The 22981-nt window shown below is 38.7% G+C and overlaps 2 protein-coding genes across 4 annotated transcripts; one reads left to right on the top strand and one right to left on the bottom strand.

Annotated features, from left to right (window-relative positions):
* The first annotated feature begins 88 nt into the window (after positions 1 to 88).
* zdhhc16b (zDHHC palmitoyltransferase 16b) lies at positions 89 to 8167 on the top strand. Of its 2 annotated transcripts, none has more exons than XM_088323314.1 (9): positions 89 to 278; positions 985 to 1267; positions 2751 to 2945; positions 5049 to 5137; positions 5243 to 5271; positions 5664 to 5797; positions 5899 to 5984; positions 6047 to 6170; positions 7494 to 8167. In XM_088323314.1, the coding sequence occupies exons 2-9, from the start codon at positions 1013 to 1015 to the stop codon at positions 7647 to 7649; spliced, it is 1068 nt and encodes a 355-aa protein (XP_088179440.1). In that variant the 5' UTR covers positions 89 to 278; positions 985 to 1012; the 3' UTR covers positions 7650 to 8167. The 2 variants fall into 2 exon arrangements, with proteins under 2 accessions (XP_088179440.1, XP_088179439.1); XM_088323313.1 differs by lacking the exon at positions 89 to 278 and adding an exon at positions 6238 to 6308 and having other exon boundaries at positions 832 to 1267.
* Positions 8168 to 8211: 44 nt separating this feature from the next.
* On the bottom strand, positions 8212 to 22352 carry mms19 (MMS19 homolog, cytosolic iron-sulfur assembly component). 2 transcript variants are annotated; one of them, XM_088323311.1, is made up of 31 exons: positions 22224 to 22352; positions 21837 to 21885; positions 20585 to 20685; positions 19839 to 19924; positions 19664 to 19738; positions 19123 to 19192; positions 18921 to 19049; positions 18778 to 18839; positions 18203 to 18289; positions 18037 to 18111; positions 17892 to 17969; positions 17679 to 17817; positions 16419 to 16573; positions 16272 to 16350; positions 16079 to 16204; positions 15917 to 15998; positions 15751 to 15848; positions 14152 to 14304; positions 13920 to 14075; positions 13710 to 13809; positions 13467 to 13572; positions 13279 to 13353; positions 13019 to 13145; positions 11769 to 11875; positions 11650 to 11706; positions 11355 to 11541; positions 11191 to 11273; positions 9175 to 9339; positions 9045 to 9104; positions 8842 to 8942; positions 8212 to 8732 (listed from the first exon to the last, which is right to left on the bottom strand). In XM_088323311.1, exons 1-31 carry the CDS (start codon positions 22336 to 22338, stop codon positions 8702 to 8704), a joined length of 3114 nt encoding a protein of 1037 aa, XP_088179437.1. In that variant the 5' UTR covers positions 22339 to 22352; the 3' UTR covers positions 8212 to 8701. The 2 variants fall into 2 exon arrangements, with proteins under 2 accessions (XP_088179437.1, XP_088179438.1); XM_088323312.1 differs by having other exon boundaries at positions 13279 to 13350.
* Positions 22353 to 22981: the final 629 nt, after the last annotated feature.

The following is a 22981-nucleotide window of genomic DNA, read 5'->3' as shown; positions in this document are numbered from 1 at the left end:
TAATAAAAAAATGACTACAATAAAAAGAACATACAGTTTTCTTTAAATTAAAAATGAAAGTTATTCAATTTCAGCTTTATATTATTATACAAATCTAAAAACGGAAGGTCTTTCCTCGTCACAGAGTGGTCTATCTACTCATTTACGATCTTTGAGCACTCCGGTTATCTTCCACTTTTTGGTGCTGATGTAAAATTTGACGTTTTGACATCTCTAGAACATGACGTGACCGTAAACTCGTCTTTTTTTCCAAATGTCCACACGTTTCATCTGACCAGGTAATGCACGTTAACATTTAGCTTTGTTTTTTTTTTGCAGGGACTCAATCTTTTCAAAATGCAGCGATGCATGCATGTAGCTAGCATGTAGCTAACACGTCAATCATTGCAGGATTCGAAAGGAACGTTTAATTCAAACGACGATTCGTAAAATCGATCCAAAAACAAAACACCGTTTTTTCAGTGTAGGTTAGGATAAACATAGCGGATGTACTTATAATTCAATAAAGACAGGAAATTAAATATTAGTATGAATTTCTCCAGCTTCTATTATATTCAATTATTATGAGGTATCTTCAAGTAGCTGCCACTTTCCTTGGTCTAGCAAAATAATACAAAAGAAGTCTTATCTATTGTAATCAATACTCCCTCTCCTCATATGACCAGGATCAGGTAGCCCCCATTTTCCTCCTTGAGACCTTCACCCCCTTTTGTGTTTCCCTCATATCGGGTTATCACTCTCCATTTGTGCACTACTTATGACCCTTTGAATTATTAAGTTTATTTGTCTGAATGGAAGTCTTAATCATCTTTGCCAGGCTATAGTTTGCTGTCACAGGTCAGAGATCTTCATTCGTCTTCCCGTGGCCACCATGGAGAAGTCACTTGTAGTCCAGCTTTACTACGAGGAGCTGCTTTTCTACGCCGCCTGCCTTTCTAACACATGGTGTGTGTGTTTGTGTGTTTGTGTTTGTTTGGAGGGCAGGGTGTGTGGGCGAAGAGGTGCTGGTGGCATGCGCGTGGGCACCAGCTGGATGTGGCATCTGTCCCGGGCCATGCGACTGGCACTGGGATGGTGCCGATTGCACCGTGCAAAGACGTGGGGACGAGGAAGAGGAGACGGCAGGCTCGGGAAGCTGTGGAGATACTGCAAGCTGCTGCTCAAATCGCTTTACTTCAACAGCCTCTGCAACTCGGACACCATGCTGGACGCCGCTTTCGAACCTGTGTACTGGATCGTGGACAATGTGACTCGTTGGTTTGGAGTGGTAAGGAAAAAACACTGATTGATAAAAACATTTTGTGTTGTTGTACTGTGGGGGAGCAACCCCTTACCCAAAAAACGGCCTGGAGAGGGATTGGCGCCGCCAGGCTGTACTTGCCCAAGACATACAACAGGAAGTGGTGCCCCGACAACCCAAACGGTTAAGGGATCCATGAATCATGAACCGTCTCAAATTTAGCAGAATAAAACCCATCTAAATTTGATTGCTCTGTAAGACATTCTAATAATATAACATTTTTTTAAAGATAAATTGGAACTTACACACTGTCCTTTAATAAAAAGTTGATATTTTTCTTTATTGATAAGGTGATGAAACCTTTTCTATGGAAGCCACATGCAGAAAAAAATAAAATATATATGAAGATTTAAAGTTTTCAATCACACAAAAATCAATACGTGTTTTTAGTGCGTTTGTTTGAACAGAAAACACAGTAACAATCTATACTTTCACTATTGTTAAGAGTAGTTATTTCAGGAAACACCTTTTTGTAAAGAAGCAAATATGTATTTTTTCTATAAGCCGAGAGCCGTTGAAAATGGTACGTGGGCCACAAAGGGGCCCCTGGGCCGTAGTTTGCATCGTTACGCAACATGTGGTTAGTCAATAATACATGAAATTAAAAAAACAACAACACAGATTTAGGTGCACAATTTTATTTCATAATGCTTGCCTAACATATAATAAGAGTATATTTTACAGCCTTTAAAGAGTTGCAAATGATTAACAACAAAGTACAAAAAATAACATATATATCAAATCCAAAGATAAATAATTTGGGTGTTGACTCTTCTTATTTTTCAAAGATAACCTAATCCTATATTCCTCGCAATAAACAAAAATAAACATGAATTATAGTCTGTGTACTAGATTGTTATGACCATGTTTACCGCTATTTTTCAAGTATTTGTTCAACTTGCCCTCATGTGGGTTTTGGATGAGGGGATGGTGTCATAATAGTTTGTAATAATAGTTTGCAATGGTCTGTGATCTGTGCAGCCCCTTGATACTCTTTGTGATTAAGGGCTATACAAATAAACATGACTTGACTTGATATCTTACAGATTGTTTTAATATGTCTGATTATGGCGAAAACTCAAATATCCCATCACTAAATATAAGAATATCATGAAAATGTATACTATTAGGCTATTCAACTCTTCCCTGCTGTGTTACTGCAAACCGGCAATGTCCTCCGGACTCGGCAGGAGGCAGCTGATGATTTTTTTGGGCTATGTTGATGACCCTCTGAAGGTTCTCCTGTCTGCTGCCGTGCCTACCGATTTTGATAGAATTGTTGCTCAACACCATCATCCTTATCATTTTGATGTTAAGATATGAAAATGTGAATAGCACTCATTTACCGTGATCATAAAACACCTACAAACTCTACAGGTGATGTGAAAACTACATTTTTAAAACAAAAAGGACGATTTGAGGTCCCATGTGCTTTCTCATCTCCGCGCAGGTATTTGTCACGCTGGTCGTCCTTCTGACTACCTCGGTGGTGGTCATCGTGTACCTGTACGTCCTCCCCAGGATCTTGTACAGCTACGCGGCGCCTTGGATTTTATGGCACCTGAGCTGCGGCCACTGGCTCCTGCTCATGGTGGTCTTCCATTACTACAAAGCCACCACCACTTCCCCAGGATATCCCCCCAAGGTGCTCCTCTTTTTTTAAGAATCCTCAAATAATTTTCAAAATAATAATAATGGGATTTTAATAAGGTTTATTGGGTAACCTGACATTATGTTTAACAAACTTGAGCATATGTCAACAAGTTTGAGCATTAACTTGGTACAAGCTTCGAATACCTTTTCAGGGCCAAATTCAAGCACTTTTTAAGGACTTTCATAGACAAATTTCCAATTTTTCCAGTACCATTAATAGAAGAAATATGGTGTTAATCGTGTATTTTGCAGAGCCATTGATTATCTACAATTTACTTAAGCATTTTTTAATCTTGTATGTGCATTCATCAAGACAAACTGTATGAATTTTAGAACTTCAGAAAATTGCGAATATATTTATTTTTGAGACAAATTGCCTTTCATATAGGTGTTGGGTGAAAATTACGGTAATATGTAGCTGATATTTGTAATTTACCACTGGGAAGCGCTACTTTAATTTTTTGCATAATAAATATACATAATTGATATGTAATCCTTACACTAATACACGTTTCATAGTGTTTAGGTGTAGCACACATTTGTCCTTATGGATGCAACCTGTAAGGGGCGATGATGCTTTTTAGGACAATGCCATCCAAAACTAAAGCAAGTTGCCTTAAATCACGAGGGAAGAAGATAAGCAATGGCAGAGCAAAGCCACTAGACAGCAGTGTGAGCGTCCTTTCAAACAGACTTTTTGAGAAATGTGGCAACAATTTCAAGCATTTACAAGCACTTCGCCCAGAATTCAAGCACCTTTAAATCCTTAAACACATTAAAATTCAAGCATTTTAAGGATTTCAAGCACCCTTACACACCCTGTTAATATCTTACTCACATGTTGTATTCATTAGTAAATCAATTATTACCACTAGAAGCATGATTATCTTATTAAGGATGTAGTTTCCACTTCAGTATTTTGCAGCACTAGCAGATCAAGGAACCCTGTAAGATCAGTAACACTTTACTAACGGGTTAAAACGATAGTCTTCCGGACATTTGAATGCTACAAATACCACAAAACACATCCTTCTACTAGTTGACATCTAGTAGTACTACTCTCACGCTAATAACATGTCAACCAGTGTACAAATTTGATTGACTATCCTTGTCAATTTTCCAAAATGTATTTGTATTTAAAAAAAAAAAACTTGTCGGCTTACTACTGACGACAAATTTCATATCTATTGTTACTAGTAATAATAGTCTAACAATATTTTACAATCCAGGAAAATACAAAGCACTAGCTGATAACTTTGCAATGCTGTACTAATTGTAGCTTTATAAAATGACACTACTTGACTGTTGTTAAAATGGTAGTACTGATTTGTATATATCAACTAATACTCTACTAGTGCTCAGAGCTGTAAATATGGCAGGATGGAACTAGTAGTTCTAGTCAAGACAAATAGCAAACTTACTACTGCTATTGGTGTTGTAAAATTGTTTAGTTTACTTCAGAAGTAGTAGTACTGGTTCATAGATATTAACTAATGTTCTACTACTACTCAGAGGTGTCTAAAGCAGTAGGTATGGAGCTAGTTAAACTAGAAAGGACGAAGAAAATGTGTATATATTTCGATTATTGGCTTCATAAAAAACATTAGTTTCAGTGGCACTACTAGTTTACAGGTGTCAACTAGTTTACCTTGATTATTCTATTAGTAGGTTGGAATTCTGTTTTTTTTTTTGCTAGTGCGCCTTTGAACAGTGTACTAGTTATACTAGTCAGGACAAGGCCAATATTTGACAGTTCAAACCACTTTACTATTAGTGATATTCTACAATGAGTTGTTCCTATCCAGGCAAAACTAAGCACTGGCGAAAACTTTGCAGTCATGGTATAACTTGTAGCTTTCAGAAATTGTTTTAGATTCATATTCAGTCGTAGTACTAGTTTTTAGATATCAACTTGTGCACCTTTTTTCTACTAGTGCTCTGACATGCCTTTGCAGTTGGTATGGAAGGATGACAGGAAAGTATGACACCCTTGTTTTTCTACTAGCATGCTGACTAGTTATACTAGTGACAGTTATCACTCGACAGTTAACGAATAAATGTTGAAATATAAATTTCATTCTGCTGATTTTTTTAGGACAATATCCATATTCCCTGTGTGTCTATCTGTAAGAAATGCATTAATCCAAAACCAGCCAGGACACATCACTGCAGCATCTGCAACACGTAAGATTAACATGCCATGATTTTCAAAATAAAGTGAATTCACGTAGGACTATTGTTAACTGCCTGTTGCTAGTTCTAATCATTTCATGTTGCCTTTGCTTACAGCTGTATCCTAAAGATGGACCATCACTGTCGTATCCTTGGGATAATCATCATATATCTTGTTTAGAGGGACGGTGTGAAATATTAAGTGCCTTGTAGTGGTACAAAAAAAACCTTCTTTCAGTAAAACCAAACAAAACATTGATTTAGCTACTAGACAAAAATACCTGAACTATCATACCAATGTTAATTTTTATTTAAAAATTCCTAGGTCAAAAAATGTGTTTCCTTTACATAGTAGAATCCCTACCTTTGGTCGCCGCCATGTTAGTCTGGCAACTTGCTGCTATGCTCCCCTCTGTGGCATTGGTTTTCATTCGCATTAGACAATAGAGTTCCATCTAGTATTCATATATTACACACTGGGGCTTTAATACTGAAATATATGATCGTCATGAATGTGTGGAACTTAACTAGCTTCCAGCTTGGCTCAACAACTGCGTGGGCCACTTCAACCACCGCTACTTCTTCTCCTTCTGCCTTTACATGACTCTGGGCTGCATTTACTGCAGCGTCAGTAGCAGAGACCTTTTCCTGGAGGCCTACGATGCAGTCGAGGTAAGCTTGACGAAACCTTAGGTTATATTCATATTCAGTTTCTGTTTTTCTTTAAATGATAATGACGGGTAAGGACGTATTCTGATAAATGTGTCCATCAGAGTTACTATCAGACTCCTCTCCCGCCATACACGTCCACGGAGACGACTGCCCACAAGTGCGTCATCTTCCTCTGGGTGCTGACCAGGTGACTGCATTGAACACCCTCGTCACATAAAGTGATGTAATGACTATTTTCTTTTCCCGCAGCTCTGTGGCAGTCGCCCTGGGAGGCCTGACCCTGTGGCATGCCGCACTCGTCTGCCGAGGAGAGACCAGTGTGGAGCGCCACATCAACCGGAAGGAAAGCAAAAGACTGAAAGATCAGGGCAAGGTGTGTGGAAGGGGGCAGAGTCATTGAGTAGTAGACACAATCATACAAATGTCTGATTGGATTACAGGTGTTCAGAAACCCTTATCATCATGGGAAGATGGATAATTGGAAGCAGTTGCTTGGTGTAGAGACAGGCAGGTGGGTCTGGTCGATTTTCTTCAGTTTATTGAAGAGTAAGTACAGCAGACCCCTAGGCAATGGCGACCCCGCCATACGAAGTTCTCACTTTATCGTGGAACAAGATATTTTTCCAGGCCCCTTTGTACACCATTCTTCCAACTAAGATAACAAATTATTTAGAGTGGCAAAAACCTTAAAAAAAATCAAACTTTGCATTTTTAGTGTGTATTACGGCTTATGTCTCTAAGTTGCTTGACTGCTATTGGTCGACGCTATATAAAATGCTTGTCTGCATCACAGCATTATGAAAATGCAAATATGCTATTGGCTGAATTATTTCCCACAATGCCTTTTTCTTTCTTAATTCAGTTAATAAATCTTTTTGCTATGTTGACAATTTGCAAGTTAGTGTGATACAAGTCTGTGTTTTTGTACTGTACTGTATCATTAACAATGAGTCCAGAGGGCTGCAGTGGTGCCAAAGGGAGACGCAAAAACAACCACTTAAACAAAACTTGCAAAGTGGTTTGGAATGCATTACCTAATTACCATTGGTTTCTATCCCCTGCAATTTCAATTTGCCATCCCCACCCCAGAACGGACGAATGGGGTATCCCAGGGTTCTACTGTACAACCTTTCAATGCAAAATGAAATGTAAGAAGCTACGAAATGGCGCCAAAGCAATAACAGCATACTTGTTTTAGGATGATTTATTAGTGTGTCAGTTGGGTGACAAAGCAACTGAGTGATCAGAGCGTCAGCCCCACATTTCAGAGGTTTCGGGTTTAAATCCAGCTGCCGACCTTCCTGTGCGGAATTTGCATGTTTTCCCCGTGTCTCTTCCGGGCTAACCGGTTTATGCATGCATTCCAAATACATGCATGGCTAGTTGATTGGTGACCCTAAAGTGTCCCAAGATGAATGAGCGTGTGAATGGTTGTATGTCTCCATGTCCCCCTGCCCGAAGATACCTGGGATAGGCTCCAGCACTCCCGCCACCCTCCTGAGGATTAGCAGTGCAGAAAATGGATAGATGGTGTGTCAGTTCAGCTCAAGTCCATCTTGAGCTTGATCAACTATTCTGAAAATATTTTTGACTTTGAATTCTCCCATTTTAATTGTTTTATTGGGAAAACAAATTAAAGCCTTTTCAAATAAGTCATAATTTTCATAACTTGTATAATTACTTATTTTTTTTCCAGCCACTGGTTTACTCGAGTTCTCCTGCCGTCAAGTCATCATCCCACAGGCGATGGCATTATTTGGGACTGTTTGTTCACCAGGAGAGACCCCGTGGCCATCTGAACCACCCACAACTCAATCTTCCTCATTTGGAGATGGTTAGAGACACAATCTAGCATCAAGCTGAAGGACAAATTATTTGCTTCATGTTGATTTGGGAATTTTGGACCACCTTTGTGCCTAACTGAAGCCTCAAAAAGTGACTTCTGAGACAAACATGGTTTGTTATTTCAATGTATTCAGATGTTATGAAGAAATTTGTGTTGTTGAAATGTCACTGTTAATCGACCACGAACGTTTGCACCTGTGGCACTTTAAAAGGAGTAAACAGGACATTTGGATTTGAAGTTATATTTTTATTTTGAATATCATCATTTGATCATCTATGTGTAAATCTGTGTGTAGTAATGTGATTCTCTTAATTATTTGAAGAATTCTGGTGCCAAATAAGAATACAATAGCTCCACTGTTCTACAATCTGTGAATCATACTTCCAGAAATGTACTTTTTCCAAACTTTTATAGTGACAATGTGGTTGCCATGGAAACAACTACTGTGATACCACTGGAGGAAAAAAAACAGCTGCACGCAGTTGAACTGCTGTTCTTTGAATAAAACCAAAACTTGCTACTGCTGTCATTGTGTTTTTGAGATTAAAAACAAATCATTTACACGTAATTATAAAGTCAAGTTGTATTTATTTTATGAGGCATTCTAATTTCCTTGGCAATGATAAGGTTTAAAGTCAACCTCCTTCAAAACAATTGGTTACATTTTCTTTCATCTGTGTACAATATTTGACAACCGACATTGAACTGCAAAAATTCTAGCAAGTCACAGAACAATAATATACACCCGAGGCTATAAAATGGTACCCGTCGGCTTTAGGTTCATGTGACTGTATTTTTAATATTTTACTTGACACAGACACTTGACTACATTCCATTCTTCAGAAAACACATTGAATAAAATATGTGTTTTATACATAAATAAATGATATTACTGAGGTCAGCCCTGACATATGTGCGTGTATGAAAAGTCACAAACCATATTTCAAAAGAAGACAGAATTTAAAAAAAAACTGCTTTCTTGAATGTGTGAATGCGGGACTCCATGTGGATTTGTTTTTCATATGATCTGGGTTGAGATTTCTGACAACCAACAAAAATCACCTTCCTCCAGGACTTCCCAAGAGAAACCTTAAAGATAAGACATGATGTGTCATTTAAATTCCTTGAACCCGATTAAAACCCTACAAATGATTGTAAACTGCGAATGGACAAAATTGTTTTTGTTTCTTAATCTTACCACTCTCCTCGCGCCTGAACAGCCACCCGCCTGACCAGCCTCTTCTTATCATCCAGAGGTCTGGCCAAGGCCCGCAGAACTCTGCACCGAAATGGCAGCACCTAGGAGAAGTGTCAATTTAATTGTGGATTTTTTCCTATCTGTTGCAGGGCTCAACTCCTAGCATGAATCAGGCAAACCGAAAAATCAATTCTTCATCTCACCTCGTGTTCAGGGAAGCGGGAAAGCGCGTGGATGCACCTAAGCGATGCGATCCGGACATTCTGCAAGACAGTAAACATTTAGAAATAATCTTGCTCTATCTGTATGTTTAATCGCAGTGTTGGCGCTTACCATGTTGGGGGCTGAAGCAAGGGGCAAGAGCCTTCCGACCAGAGCTTCCAGTTGTTGGATGAGTGCCGCTGGCGGGTCGGCAATGACGGGCTCCAGGCAGGAAAGAGTGGACAACTGGACGCCCTGTTCTGGATATGTGAGGGCTTCCAGCAATAATGACAGCAGCTGGATATGCACATACAAAAATATAAATTATTCGAATGAGTTTTTGATGAAAATTTCAAAATTAAAATATTTTATAAATTATATTTTATTATTCATTATCCATCTAACTTGGTCATATCCCTCAAGAGGGATGACTGACAGCAAGATAAACACGTATACAAAAACAAGGAAAAAAAAAAAAGGAAAAAGTAGCAAAAAACACAACCATGGCCAACCCAAATGCCCAAACAAGTCAAGCACCTCGGCACCCAAGTTGGTCATGCTTTCGTCCCTCCAGATAAAACGGGACACAAGAAAGCGGCCATGTCACTCGGGTCAGGGTGACACAACACACTCTTCTCTTTAACAGCAGGGCCCAACAGCTTTCACTGGTTTACCCCTGCCGCATCATACAGGTGGCCCTGCCCATACCTTAAAAATTATTTACATTTTTTATAAATCTGAATATATTAGAAATTCTTTATGAATAAATATACCACTATAAACTCAAAATAAAGTTATCAAGTTCCAAACACACACACAAACAAATAAATACATTTATAGATATGTATATATTTTTTGTACTCCCTTGCTTTTCGCAGGGGTTACGAACCCATGATAGGCAAAATCCCTGAAGTAAAAACCCTAATATATTTAGATACTCTATTACAATGTTTCTCAACGGGTGGGTCGGGACCCAAAAGTGGGGCGCGAACCCATTTTTAGTGGGTCACTGGCCTTTGCCTTGGCAAAATAATGCCAAAAAGAAAAAAAACGCAGGGTCTATTACACTTCTTTAGACTAAATGGAGATAATACCATGTCCAGTCAATCGGCGCATTTTTCTACCCACAATGATAGGTCCGAAGAAAGTTAGTTATAAGAGGAAGGAAAAGTGGAAACCAGTGACAAGAACAGGTGTCGAAGAAAGACACGATCGCGAAATACGAAAAGTGTGCATGAGTGTCTGTCATTTAGCCGCCGCTGGAAATGGTAAATGGTTTAAAAATGTTGTATTTTGCCAGAATCTTGAGCTTCATCAACTACATAATGTAAATAATTATTGATGTTCGGCTACACATTAATATTTAGAATTTCTTTTAGTATGTGGACACATGTTGGCCTGGAAAGGGAACGGCACCACCAGGCTGTATTTGCTCAAGATAAACCACAGGAAATTGTGCCCCTTCGACCATAGTGGATAAGGGATACAGAAAACCACCAAGCATGTGGTCATTTTAAGGCAGTTTTAGAGGGTGGCTTATATGCGATGTAACCTAATATGCGAGCATATACGATAGTTTTGGTTTTGCTGCTCATTTTGTATTTTGAAAAAAAAAGGTAAATATATCACACTATTTAAACAGCACAATCATTTCTTTGGATGAATCTGAGGAATGGTCACTTCTTGTTTGGGTCGAAGCTTGTCATTAGGGTGGAATGGTGGGTCCTGAAGTCAGATCAGTTGAGAACCATTTCTTTATTATACACTGAAACCTAAGAACAACCCTTTTTACGGGTTTAAATGTTTGTCAACAAATAAATTTACTGTATGTTTTATTTGTGTTTTTTCCTTGCAAATAACTGATGTACCGTAAAATAACAAGCAGGGAGACTGTTTAGCCATTTAGAATGCAGAACACTAAGCTCGATGCAAATCAGTAAAGTAGCGAAACCATGAAACGTAAACAGTGTCACAGTGAGTGATCGCAGTATTAATTCTGAATATGTAAAAATTCTTATATAGTATAGATTGTAAAAATTACATTACTAATTACAAACTAACAAATACAGTATTATACATTTTAAATTGCTATTAAAAAGAAAAAGGTATTTTTAATGGATCCCCCTCTGTTCTTCTTTTTGGACTTACCGCTGGTAATTCAGTAACCTGAACCTGCTTGGGTAACTTATTGACTATGTTGGATAGAGCCTTTAAGTAGTTTGGCTTCTTTTCTGTAGGAGAAAAACACCATGATCAAAGCCATAGTCATCGCAACTAATAAAAAAAAGATACGAGGAATTGAACAAGATCACCTTGCGATGCCGCGTTGAACCCTTTCACTAACTTCTCAGAGTTTTCGCTAAAAAAGCGCTGTCGGTACATGATGCGGACGTCAGCGTGGCAAGCGCGGCTCAGGACGTCTGCATCATCGCTCATCAGCAACGAAAAGCCATCGGCTGCAGCCGGGCCCAGATCGACATCGTCCAGCAGCGAAAAGAGCTTGTAGGATATGAGGAAAATACGTTGAATAGATTCAATCTTGGTTGAGTTACAGTAAAATGGAACTTTGACATACATAGTCATCTTTAATTCAAAATATCTCATTACCTTGTCAGTCAGTGTTGTGCATGTCGGGTGATAACGTAGGAGCAAAGCTTTGGCAACCTGGAGACACAAGCAAGTTCAAGGCACTTGTACACTCTTTATTTAGGGTTGGAATAACTTACCCATATCATGAGAGTGAATGCATGCTCTCTAACAATCGAAGATGCAGAGTTCAACTCAGTCAAGATTCTAGTTATCGTCTTATGAAGTACAGTGTCAAGAAAGTCACCTAAAGAGAATATTCAGAATTAGAATTGTTTTTATTGTCATTGATAAAAGTGTAGTGAATTAGACGTGGCACTCTAGGATAAACATGAAATAAAAGACTTATAATAATTTTGGGATAAATGACCGAATATTTGGGTAGTGCTAGAAGACTGGCCAAAGTTGTAAGACCATCAGAACAATAATAGAACAATGACAAGTTGACAGCAACATATTTCCAAAATAAGAGTAGTGAAATAAAATATGAATGTACATTTTTCTATACATAGGCAAGGTAATGTATTTTTTCACAGTTTTGTATGCTTGTTGAGGGTAGTGATGGCCTTTGTGAGGAATCAGTCTCTGAGCCTGTTAGTCGTTGGTTTAGGGCAGGGGTCGGGAAACTTTTTGACCCAAATAGCCAAAAAATAAAAAAAAGATTTTCATTTCTTTAGAGGACCACACACCATATTTTAAGACACAATTCAACAAAAACGGCAAGTTCGCTTTCCCAAAAACTTTTCTCAGCACATTTCATTTCACCATGTCCCGGATCAATATAAATATACCACTTAAAATTGTTCTCTCTCCTGCATTAACTTAAGAGTTCTGAGGCTCATTTTTGTCCTAAAATGGTTTCAAAACAAGATGCTAGCAAAGTTAAAGTAAAAATGTCCCAAAATACTGCAAACAAGGATACCGACGTATTCACCTGGGCAAGGGGGAGAAGAGAGTGCATGTGCTGTGTGTATAGCTTCGCCCATTCCTACCGCTCACACAATCAAATTGCTCTGGGTGCTTTGCTGGAGTTTTGGGGTGTTTAGTTTTTCCTGTTCTGTGGGTTTTCATCAAAGTGTCTCAACAGTGTACATAAACTGGTAAATGAGCTTCCATATAAAAGGATTCTTTAGCGACATACAGCCAAGACTGGGTCTGTTGTTGGGACACCTTGACTGTAAAATATAATTTAAACTGTGCCTTACAGATATCGGGCCACACCTAGGTAGTGTCAACGTTGTCCCGGCTTCACAAGTGGTAAAATTGTTATGAATGTGTGCTGAAAAGAGCCATAAGCTCTCGACCCCTGGTTTAAGGGTTCTACAGCATCTGCCGGAATTCAAACTCAAAAGCATCCAAATGTTGCACTGGCAAAAAATAACTAACAAACCTGATGGGATCTTATTGACCAGGCCAGCCAAACACTTGGCGGCGGAGGTGTATGACATTGGGTGATTGCAAGTGCAACTCATCTCTTCTAGCTCTGAAAGCAAGCGCTCCATTTTGGGCACCTCCACCTAAAAAAATAAATAATGAGATGTTTCACGTAAAACAGTCACTCGTCAGTGGTTTGATGTACATGACCTAGCCAATATTTTCTTCATTTTGCAGGGAGTTAAAATGAAAAAGAAGGATTCAGATGAGACTCACACTGCGGGGTAAAGAACACACACATCCCATCAGCAAACAAACCATCTGAGAAGGCTTCCCAGAATCCATGTGCTGCTTGTGGAAAGAAAAACAGTGGCACCTCTTAATAAAGTAAACAATGACAATATACAAGCTATAAAATACATTAAGACTTACTACAATCCAAACAACAAAAACATTCTGCATACGTTTGCGAGCAGCTTGATGTGCGAAGGGAAGGAATTGCCGGGCAAAAAGGAAACGTCACCGTCCAGGAAAAGTGACACAAATCTCGCTGCCGTCTGGCCAGCCAGTCTAAAAAAAAAGACGAGAGACCATATCAGGATGGCAAACCTTGTGAGCTCTGACAGAAAATAAACATTATTACAGAATCTGTAGTTATAACACACCCCAACCTGAGACCCTGTACATTACAATACAATTTTACTAACGTAGGTTGCAGCCTGGAGCAGGCTGTGCTAATAACTGGGACCATGGTGGACAAAACCGCTTCTTCTGCCAGAGGACTGTGTTGAAAAGATGAATTCTCGCCTTAACGGAAGCACAACATACCAGACACACACACACCGCATTAAATTCACATTTTAAAACCCATCAACTCATTGTTATTTCCAGGGGATAATCATTATATTTTTGCACACCTTTAAGTGCTGCTTGCAGTGCTAATGAAAGGATTTTTGGGATGATGTTATCATGGAAGCATCGCCCAGATTCTTCAGTGTCTTCAACCAACCCGGCTACCTTCTTTAAGCTGCTGCATGCCATTACTGCCTCCTCCAAAGAAAAACCAAGTGTGCCTGCAACAACACAACAGAGATGTCAACATTCCAAATTGGATTCATTGAAGAAGAAGAAAAAACTTTACTATTTTACCAGCATGAGCAGCAGTGAGAACTTCCAAGAGGACAGGCGTGCTCTCCTGAGCGACGCTGGCCTTAGAGGAAACTGCCGCTAACATAGACAAACAACGCTGACGCACTACAGGCTGTCTATGTTGCATGGAATCTCCATCTAGCTCCATCAACTCTACACATGCGGATCAAATAAAGAACATACAAAAGATACAGATATGCAGTTTATTGTTTTTCTTCAAAAATCAGTGACAACACTTCCTTTGATTTAAAAGTAAACGTACCATTATACCAAAAAGATGTAAGACTCTCCATGACAACTATGGCTATATTTGTATATGTTCTTTAAAATGGAAAGCTAGACTTGGGCTCAATCCCTTTACTCCCATCTCCATTTTGTTCCTTACTTCAATAATGCGCACAAGGAGATTAAGGCTAGGTTCACACTGCAGGGAAATCAGATTTCGCGACCTGTATCTGATATATTCAAGTCCGTCTACTCTAAACGGTACATATCCGATTTTTTTCACACCGGACCTAGGCTGCATTCATATGTGGTCCCAAATCCGATATATAAATAATATTTTCTAATGCGACTTCTGTGTGAACGGTCAAGATGCAATTATGCAACCTGCACGTCGTCGATATACTACGGATATCACTATTCTGCGTTCAACGACGCGGGACAAATCAACAACCACGAGTGCTACAAATTCACACATTCATAGAAGATGAACACTTGTTTATTTTGTAACTCACGGAACAGCCAACATCACATTGCGTACAACTGGATTCCCAACATGTTGCCCGACAACACTGCTATAAACAAGCAGTAGCGCTCATTGATAAAGTGATAGTGTCCTTTAGTGGTAGTTAACAAGATTTACATTAAAATCACACTATACGAAAAGCATTCCATGGGAGGGACATCAAGATTTTGGATTTAATAATTATTTGGGGGGAAACCGCACTGATGTTAACATCCATGAGTACTTCCGCAAAAATGAGTGCATCGCGTGACGTCACATTTCCCCTTTCTGCGCATGCGGGGCATTTGTGGCGTTCACACAGGAAATCAGGTCGCATACAAGTTGCATTTAGTAGGATATCTGGACAATCTCACAAAAAAATAGATTTTACCCAAAAAATTGGAACTGAACATTAAACTCTGCAGTGTGAACCTAGCAAGAGTGTCCCATTCCTCTGAAAAGAATAGAAGGAGTGGAAAAGAGTAAGTGACACAAGCCTTCTCTGAATAATTTGGAATGGGAGCGTCTTAGCTTATCCTTAGTAACAAGCTTCCGGCATGACAGAAAAGCTGTAAGCAATCATGAGAGTGAATGAACCATTACATGTTTGTGTCTTGTGATGGAACATAAATTCCTACATTGAGTGCTGCAAGACAAGAAGCAGGAGTCAGAAGTGAGGGGTTGTTACAGGAAGAGTAAACAAGAGTGAGGCGCAGTAATTGTTATTTCTCTTGTGGGTTAATGACGTGATAAACAGGAAGTAAGTAAGTTCCTTAAGGAATTGCTCCTTTGGCAGCACAAAAGATGTGGAATGAGTAGAAGGAAGATAAAGTGGGAAAGTTAAGTAATGGGATTAAGCCTGGTTTTCTTACCAGAAAAGATTTCTTTCTTTATCTTTGGGATCATATTGGTGATGAAAACAGCTGGATAAAGTTCTGCCAAGCTTCCAGCAGTCGAGACCACTGCAAGACTGATGTAGGCAGAAAATTAGTAACAAAGTTGGTATGTCGAGGGAAAAAAAAGGCAAAATTGAGCTACCTGACTGTGTCATCGTCTTCTGACAGCACCAACCGGGCCAAATGATCGACGGCCAGCTCAATTTGAGAGTTTGATAACAATCCTACCAGACACAAAATATTCATTGCAGGCTAGCCCGAATTTTTTAAAAAAGTCAATTTTGTAAAATTCACAGCATCTGACCTGTATGCCTTGCTAGAGATATAAGCACAGACATGGCTGTGACCTGCAGGCTGCCATTAGATTCGGATAGCGCGGCGAAGGTGACGCCACACAACGACGGACAAATGCTTGAAAGCACTTGCTCTTCTAATTTAAATACAAACAGGGTTTTTTTAGGATTACAAATATGAGTTTAATTTGAGTTTTAGCTCACCATTTTCAGATGACCCGCTACTTTTTATTGACTGAATAAACCGCTGCATCACCTCCAACAATGTACGTCTATGGGAGCACTGCTCATAGAAAACAGAACAAAAATGTATATATGACATTAATCAGCACACCGTGTAGTAACATCTACCTGGTTTCTGCCGTTGTACTGTTCAATGAGCGCTGGCATGACGGCAGTTATGACAACGTGACTTGCCCGGTTGGAAGCGCTGCAGGTAGCCTGGAGTAGCTTGGCACTGGGCCATACTAGCTTCAGGTCTGGCTCGCTCAGGTGATGCCTGCAGTCTGGAATAATATGTAACAAAACGATTACTTAGAAAAATTCTTTCGATTACCGTGGCCACCAATCTGTTAAACTTAAAATGTTTTTGTTTCAATCCATATTTTTAAAAATATGATATCTATTAAAACTGTTTAAGGGGAAATATTAAATTCATAATATAGCTACTGACAGGGTCCATTTCGTGTCAGAAAATAAGCTAAATATTTGTTAATTTCTTAAGTAAAAAAGGGAGTCAAAATGAAATCCTATACGTTCGAAAATATCTCTTTGGAGACCCCAAAACAGTCAATATGTTGTTTTAAAAAATCACACACAAGTAGGCTGACAAATATCAGGGGCATTTGAAATACATGCAATTTAACTAACTGAGATCATCACATATCAGTATTGAAAATATTTAAACGTTCCATTTCAATTGTTTTTAAAGAAAAATAAATGCATTTATTTCAATCAGTCTTATTCCGGTACAAGAAAGTCACCTCTCGTGGCAAAATGCGCCCGGCCGTCCTTCTCAATTGTGCTCCCAGTTCAGTAGGGAAAACCCACAAAATAGAACTGGGGTCCTAATCCATCTTTTTTACTTGGTCATCCATTAATAATATAGACTAAATATAAATTGAAAAATATTTAATATCTGTTTTTTACCAATACAACTTGCTGTGTTTACACAACAAGCCAAAACTCTGAGGAGTTTAAAAAGTTTTAATCCATAGAGCACAGGTCTCCAAACTTAGTCAAGCTGAGACCTACTTTTTGTTACTCTTTAGCGCAGAGGGCACTCAGTTTGATGTCCATTTCTGAAAAAAGTTATGTTATTACCAGGTTAATAATTGGAAGTCGCGTTAAATAGATTCAGTGAAAACAACAACAAAAAAACTAATTTTACTAGACAATTACTGTGCACTGGTGAGGTATTTTCATAAGAGTTCTGTGGGCACTTCAACTGTCTTTAGAGGGCACACTGGTGCCCGCGGGCACCACATTAAAGACCCCTGTCATCTAAAATTGTCCTCTACAAAGATTAAAAGGAAAAAAATCCGCTAGACTTAATGTGTAGTATAAATTAATATTCCAGCTGTTTGTCTTCGTGTGAAAACTAAAACTCACCATTAAGAACCATATCTAAGAAAGTGCTGAGAGCATCTTCAGAATCTGAGTTTAAAACAGAGCGGGAAAGACAAGATGTGATGGCAGTGACAGCCGCAAGGCCCGCTGACTCGATTCTTTCGCTCGACGTTTGGAACACCTGCAGTGAGAAAAAACAAGACGGATATAAAACAATGATGCGCACAAAAATGACTTAAGAAGTCTACGACAAACCTCTCTGCGCAGGGATGTCCACAAACCCTCAATAAATTCTGCCAAGTCCTTGTGTTCGTAGAGTGGCGTGCAAGCGGTCTGTTAGACGAGAGATATGAGAGATGATGTTAAGTTTACATTCTGGGGAGCAAGTTAAATTTCCCACCAGTGTCTGAAGAGCATCCAGCTTTGCACTTTGAACATCTGAGTCCAGCTTTTCAATGATGAGAGGCAACAGAAACTAGAAAAAAATAGTAAAATGAAAGAAAAACTCAAGTGGTGCAGACATGGAATATAGGTCGGAACACGATGTCTACATACTCAGTACATACCTCAGCAAATTTAGATGTTCCTGTGAGGACTTGTCTCAGTTCTTGTATCAGTTCATCTCTGGTGATACCGTGAGGGTCGTTGGGGGGCTGGGTGGGTAGGTACACAGGACAGAATGCCAAGAAGAGACAGGCTGTTAATGTATTAGTTGAAATGTCCAAGCAGCTTTTAAAAGGAAGGGTCTGGCTTTTGATTAATTCTAGTTTTTGTGATAAAAGCTAATTAACAGTTAGTTGGGTTAGGTTTAAAATCAATAAGTATATAATTTTAATAGGTTTATTCGTCATCTTTAAATCAAATTTTCTTCCAGTTTTTGTAATACTATAAAACGATATTATTTATTTATTAAATTCCAAGTGTGGGTACTATTGTGATAATCTGGAATTATAGCAAAAATTGAGATTTGTTTTTGCTGGGCATATTGCCCAGCCCTAATGTTAGCCCAAAATGTTGTATCACTCAAGTGGACTGTTCTACAAATATGTGTTGGTTGTTACAATGTAAACAAAGCAAAACCTTAATCATGCCTGCATTTCATCAACTTCCCATTGAAGCGGCTGAATAAACAGGAACTCACAGGGGTAAAGTCGATAGGGAAATAGCAGGATGTCACCTCAAAAAACTCCTCTGTAAATTTACCTGCAAAAACAGAGGAAATGGACAAGTATTTTCTGCCATTCAACGTAAGCAAGGAAATAAATAATGAATCCAAAACCTTACCGAGATCATAACCCCTTTGGATGATGTTTTTGGCGATTCGGAAAGCTAAGAGGAGGTTACGAGGGTCCCTCTCCCCATCCATCGATTGGACAAAACCAAACACAAAGTCTGCTCCAAGACCCTTTAATTCTGTGGTTGATAATAAAGTTATTCAGTCCCAAAACTCAAAGGGAATTTAGAGTTTTAAATTGATGATTATTACCAGCCTCTCGGGTTTCCATGACATTAATGAGCATCTTGTAGACACAAGCTCTATCAGCCAGGAGCAGCGACTACAGAAAAAAAATACATACGATTAATTGGTATGCCATTTGTTTGTGTCACGGCATCATGAAATGATGCTGTTGACTGAACTACTTCTCACAATGCCCTTTTCTCGATTCAGAATCTTGTGTGCTCGGTACAGACTTTGCCAGTCAGCAATACAACATTTAATTTTTTGTACTGTATTTATTCGCTATGGGTGCAAAGGCTTCCAGTGATGCTAAACGGAGAAGCAAAAAAAGATGACAACAAAGGAAGCGAAGCTTGTGTGAGACACACTATCCTCGCTAATTTACGTGGGAGTAAACAATTGGCAATATTTATATCTCAAGATAAAGCATTTTTTTTTTGTTTTTGAGATAAATTAAGGTAAACAATTAGTCAACCAATTTTTTTTAATAAAGATCAATTTTGTTTCTTCTGCAAAAATATATATATAAATATCATAAATCCACAGTATATGTTGAAAAACAACTCACCTGAACATGAACATCCTGAAACAAAGACTTTAATATGGAAACGGCTGCACCAGGAGGCAACATTGGGCATTGTGTCTGGGGTAGAAAAGAATTGCAATATATAATACCTTACAAAATAGGTTAACCTTGACCATTCTGAAATATAAAAATAGGCTGCAATTCTTGGTCAACTAACCAGTGTTCCAAGTCCCTGTATGACAGGCGGTGCGGTTATGTAATGGTCTTTCAACCGGTTCTCATAGAACGCTAAAAGTACTTCGACTGTGAAGACACAAATACGGGAAAATACAGTTATGTTAAACACTTTGCTTTTAACTTTGCTAAGACACAGTAATTCATGGGGCCTACTTAAACCAATAAAGAATCTGCAGTGATTCGTGCATTGATTGTGGTAGAAAGTGTCTGTTGAGACTTTATTGAATTAAAATGTGCCTATTATAGACCAAACTTCACATTAACTCTATGGTATGCTTTCATTTCATTTTTTTTTTCAAAAAGGTCAGCATTTAATGAGCCATCCAGCACTTGGCAACATAATTATGTTAGCTAGGAGATTGTGTACTGGTACGGTATGTGCGCAAATATTTAGGCACTGATAAAAGCAGTTTTCTCACATTTTTATGAATACACTACTGCAAAATCATAGAAGACTAAGAATTGGTCAATCCACTTAATATAAATGGGGGGGGGGGGCATCTCGGTGTATGTGAAAAGAAGTCCAAATCTTCATAGAAAAACACAAAAAAGAATCAAATTATTTTTAAGTTATGAGAGCACAAACATAACAGACTGACTAGTTGAATGCATGTCTTATTTTGCAATAAATACTCAATAACGTGCAGACACAGTCTGGCAAATTACATCATATATAATTGTAAAGTGAGTATAAATTGCACCAAATAATAACAGTAAAAGTGATACCTTCTTTATCTGTGAGGCTCTCATAGCACTCCTGTAAAACTTCAGAGAGTAGCTTAACCCCTCTGGCTCGAGTTTGAGGCTGAGTGCTGGTCAGACTCGGTCTAAAGAAATAAAAAAGATATAATGCTGCTTTCACTGGTTTACCCCTGCCGCATCATACACGTGCCCTGCCAATCCCTTAGAACGCGTCCAAACATCCGACTATCCTTTTACAACACCTCTCCACTCATTCCTATCACCAACAAGAGCTCTAGCTTCCACTATATTTAGACCTCTTTCCTGCAGTGCACTCATAACACCATCCATCCACGTCATTCGTGTCCTTCCTCTTGGTCTCCTTCCATTTACTTATGCTCTGTAGATCCTCTCCAACATTTGCTCTTCATCCATCCTCTCCATGTGTCCAAACCAACCGAGTACTCTCTTATCCACATGCTTGCTCAGTTCCACTACTACTCCAGTTCTGTCTCTCACAATTTTATTTCTCAATCCATCCAATCTTGTCACTCCTAACATACTCCTCAAACACTTCATCTCAAAAACATTTAATTTCCTTCTCAAATCTGCATCCAGGCTCCAAATCTGCACCATACAACACAGTCGGCACAATCACACTCTCATACAGTCCCTTCTTAACATCCATACTCATACTCTTGTTGCTTATCACTCTCCTCAGAGCACCCAAAACCTTGCTTCCTTGATTCACTCTGTGTAATACCTCACACTCCATTCCACCAACTGCAGCCACATCACAACCCAAGTACCTAAAGCTTTCAACTTCTTCCAGCACCTGTCCATTCAAGCTTATTTCTAACGCCATGCCCACTCCACTCCACTATTCAATATAACATTAAATATTTCAATAAAATCACACTCAAAAATGATTCGTACCCGAGTCATTGTAATAAGATTTGACATAAACAATGGAAACCAAACATGGAAAAGATGAATGCACTTTAGTCACCTTCGGTCTTTTTCAACAGTAAGGTTTTTTTACACTCGTTTAATTGGGAAATAATACCATTTTAGATTGCACTATTTTCTGTGGCACTTACAAATTAGGCCAAGCTACAAGCACTATCTTGTATAAGTTGCCTATCCATCCAAATATTATTTTACTACACGATTATCCTGGAGTCCCACGATAATATTAATAGATATTGGCGAAAAAGACAACTTTCATTCTTTTAGTTTGACCTGTACACATTTTACTTACTTGAAATTAACAGGTATGTGAAAGTTGACGACTCACCCCAATGCTTCCACTAGCTGTAGGATTGTAAACTTTTTATTTTTGAGAGCTGAAAACAAAAATACAATATAACATTAGTCACGTGTGTACATAAGCATGAACCAGGTCAAAAGTTCAGTTCGTTGACATGATGCTAACAAAGTAAAACACCGTGAAGTACATAATAACAACTTTTAAAAGATTGTTAGCCCAGTATTGTATGACTAAATACATCATTCCGGCACATATGTTAAATGAAAACAAAAATCTGCACTGTGTTAACATTTACACAACAGGATGTGGAGGCGCTAAGTTAGCTAATACACCAGCATGCTGCTTTGACACAGCCGACAAAGCGGCAGCAAATATTATTCGACACGGAGTCACTTTGGACAAGAATGTATCCACCTTCAGCCGCATCTTTGGATTTACTGTCTTGCAATCCCGAGATAAATTCCTCCACTAGTGACACCAGCACTGTACTTTCTTCAGCCATCGTGCAGCTTCTGCCGCTGGTGCGCATGCGCAGAGAGAGGAGATGCGACAAGGGTGATTTGGGACTTGGGAATGGATTACGTATAAAAAACACCCGCACGTCTAGAAATTGTTGACGTTTTTGGTCTTTTTTCGTGTGGGGTGTAATAATAAAGTTGCTTTACAAGCCTAAACAGGCACGCCATCCTGTAAACACACACTTATGTAAACACTCTTCAACCTGTACATAACAATTTTGCTATTTATATTTTAGTTCTTATTCTCACAGTGTTGCTTTTAGCGTAAATGCACTATAATGAAATTGTGAATGTATTTAATTGCTGTTAAAAGTGTCGATAAAAACTCATATTGTTGGGATATGATATAATGAAATTGTGTGTTTAGTTGCTGTTAAAAATGTCAGCAAACAATGTTAAAACGTCATATTGACAGATATAAAGAAATTGTGAATATGCTTGATTGCTGTTAAAATTGTCGAGAAAAAATGTTCAAACCTCACATCGTTTATTTGCTGTTAATAGTGTCAATAAAATTGTTCAAACCCCCCAAAATTCTGATGCACATGCAATTTACGCCGGTATATAATCACTAAATATTACCTATCTGGCCATATTTTTGTTGTCGTTATTTTATTACATGCTTATCGTGGAGTACTACATCTCAATTCTTTT

The sequence above is a fragment of the Urocampus carinirostris genome, chromosome 19, assembly GCF_059441175.1.
Source record: "Urocampus carinirostris isolate Australia breed hairy pipefish chromosome 19, RoL_Ucar_1.0, whole genome shotgun sequence".
Taxonomy (NCBI): domain Eukaryota; kingdom Metazoa; phylum Chordata; class Actinopteri; order Syngnathiformes; family Syngnathidae; genus Urocampus; species Urocampus carinirostris.
The sequence above is the reverse complement of the archived record's forward strand: the minus strand, read 5'-3'. Positions and strand labels throughout refer to the sequence as shown.

Coding starts and splice junctions, on each gene's coding strand:
- mms19 (XM_088323311.1), bottom strand. CDS start 22,338: ATGCGCACCAGCGGCAGAAGCTGCACGATGGCTGAAGAAAGTACAGTG. Junction 18,840..18,920: donor CCAAAGGGGTTATGATCTCG/GTAAGGTTTTGG, acceptor CTGTTTTTGCAG/GTAAATTTACAGAGGAGTTT. Junction 17,970..18,036: donor TGGATGCTCTTCAGACACTG/GTGGGAAATTTA, acceptor CTCGTCTAACAG/ACCGCTTGCACGCCACTCTA.
- zdhhc16b (XM_088323313.1), top strand. CDS start 872: ATGGAGAAGTCACTTGTAGTCCAGCTTTACTACGAGGAGCTGCTTTTC. Junction 5,798..5,898: donor AGGCCTACGATGCAGTCGAG/GTAAGCTTGACG, acceptor TGTGTCCATCAG/AGTTACTATCAGACTCCTCT. Junction 6,171..6,237: donor GACTGAAAGATCAGGGCAAG/GTGTGTGGAAGG, acceptor ATTGGATTACAG/GTGTTCAGAAACCCTTATCA.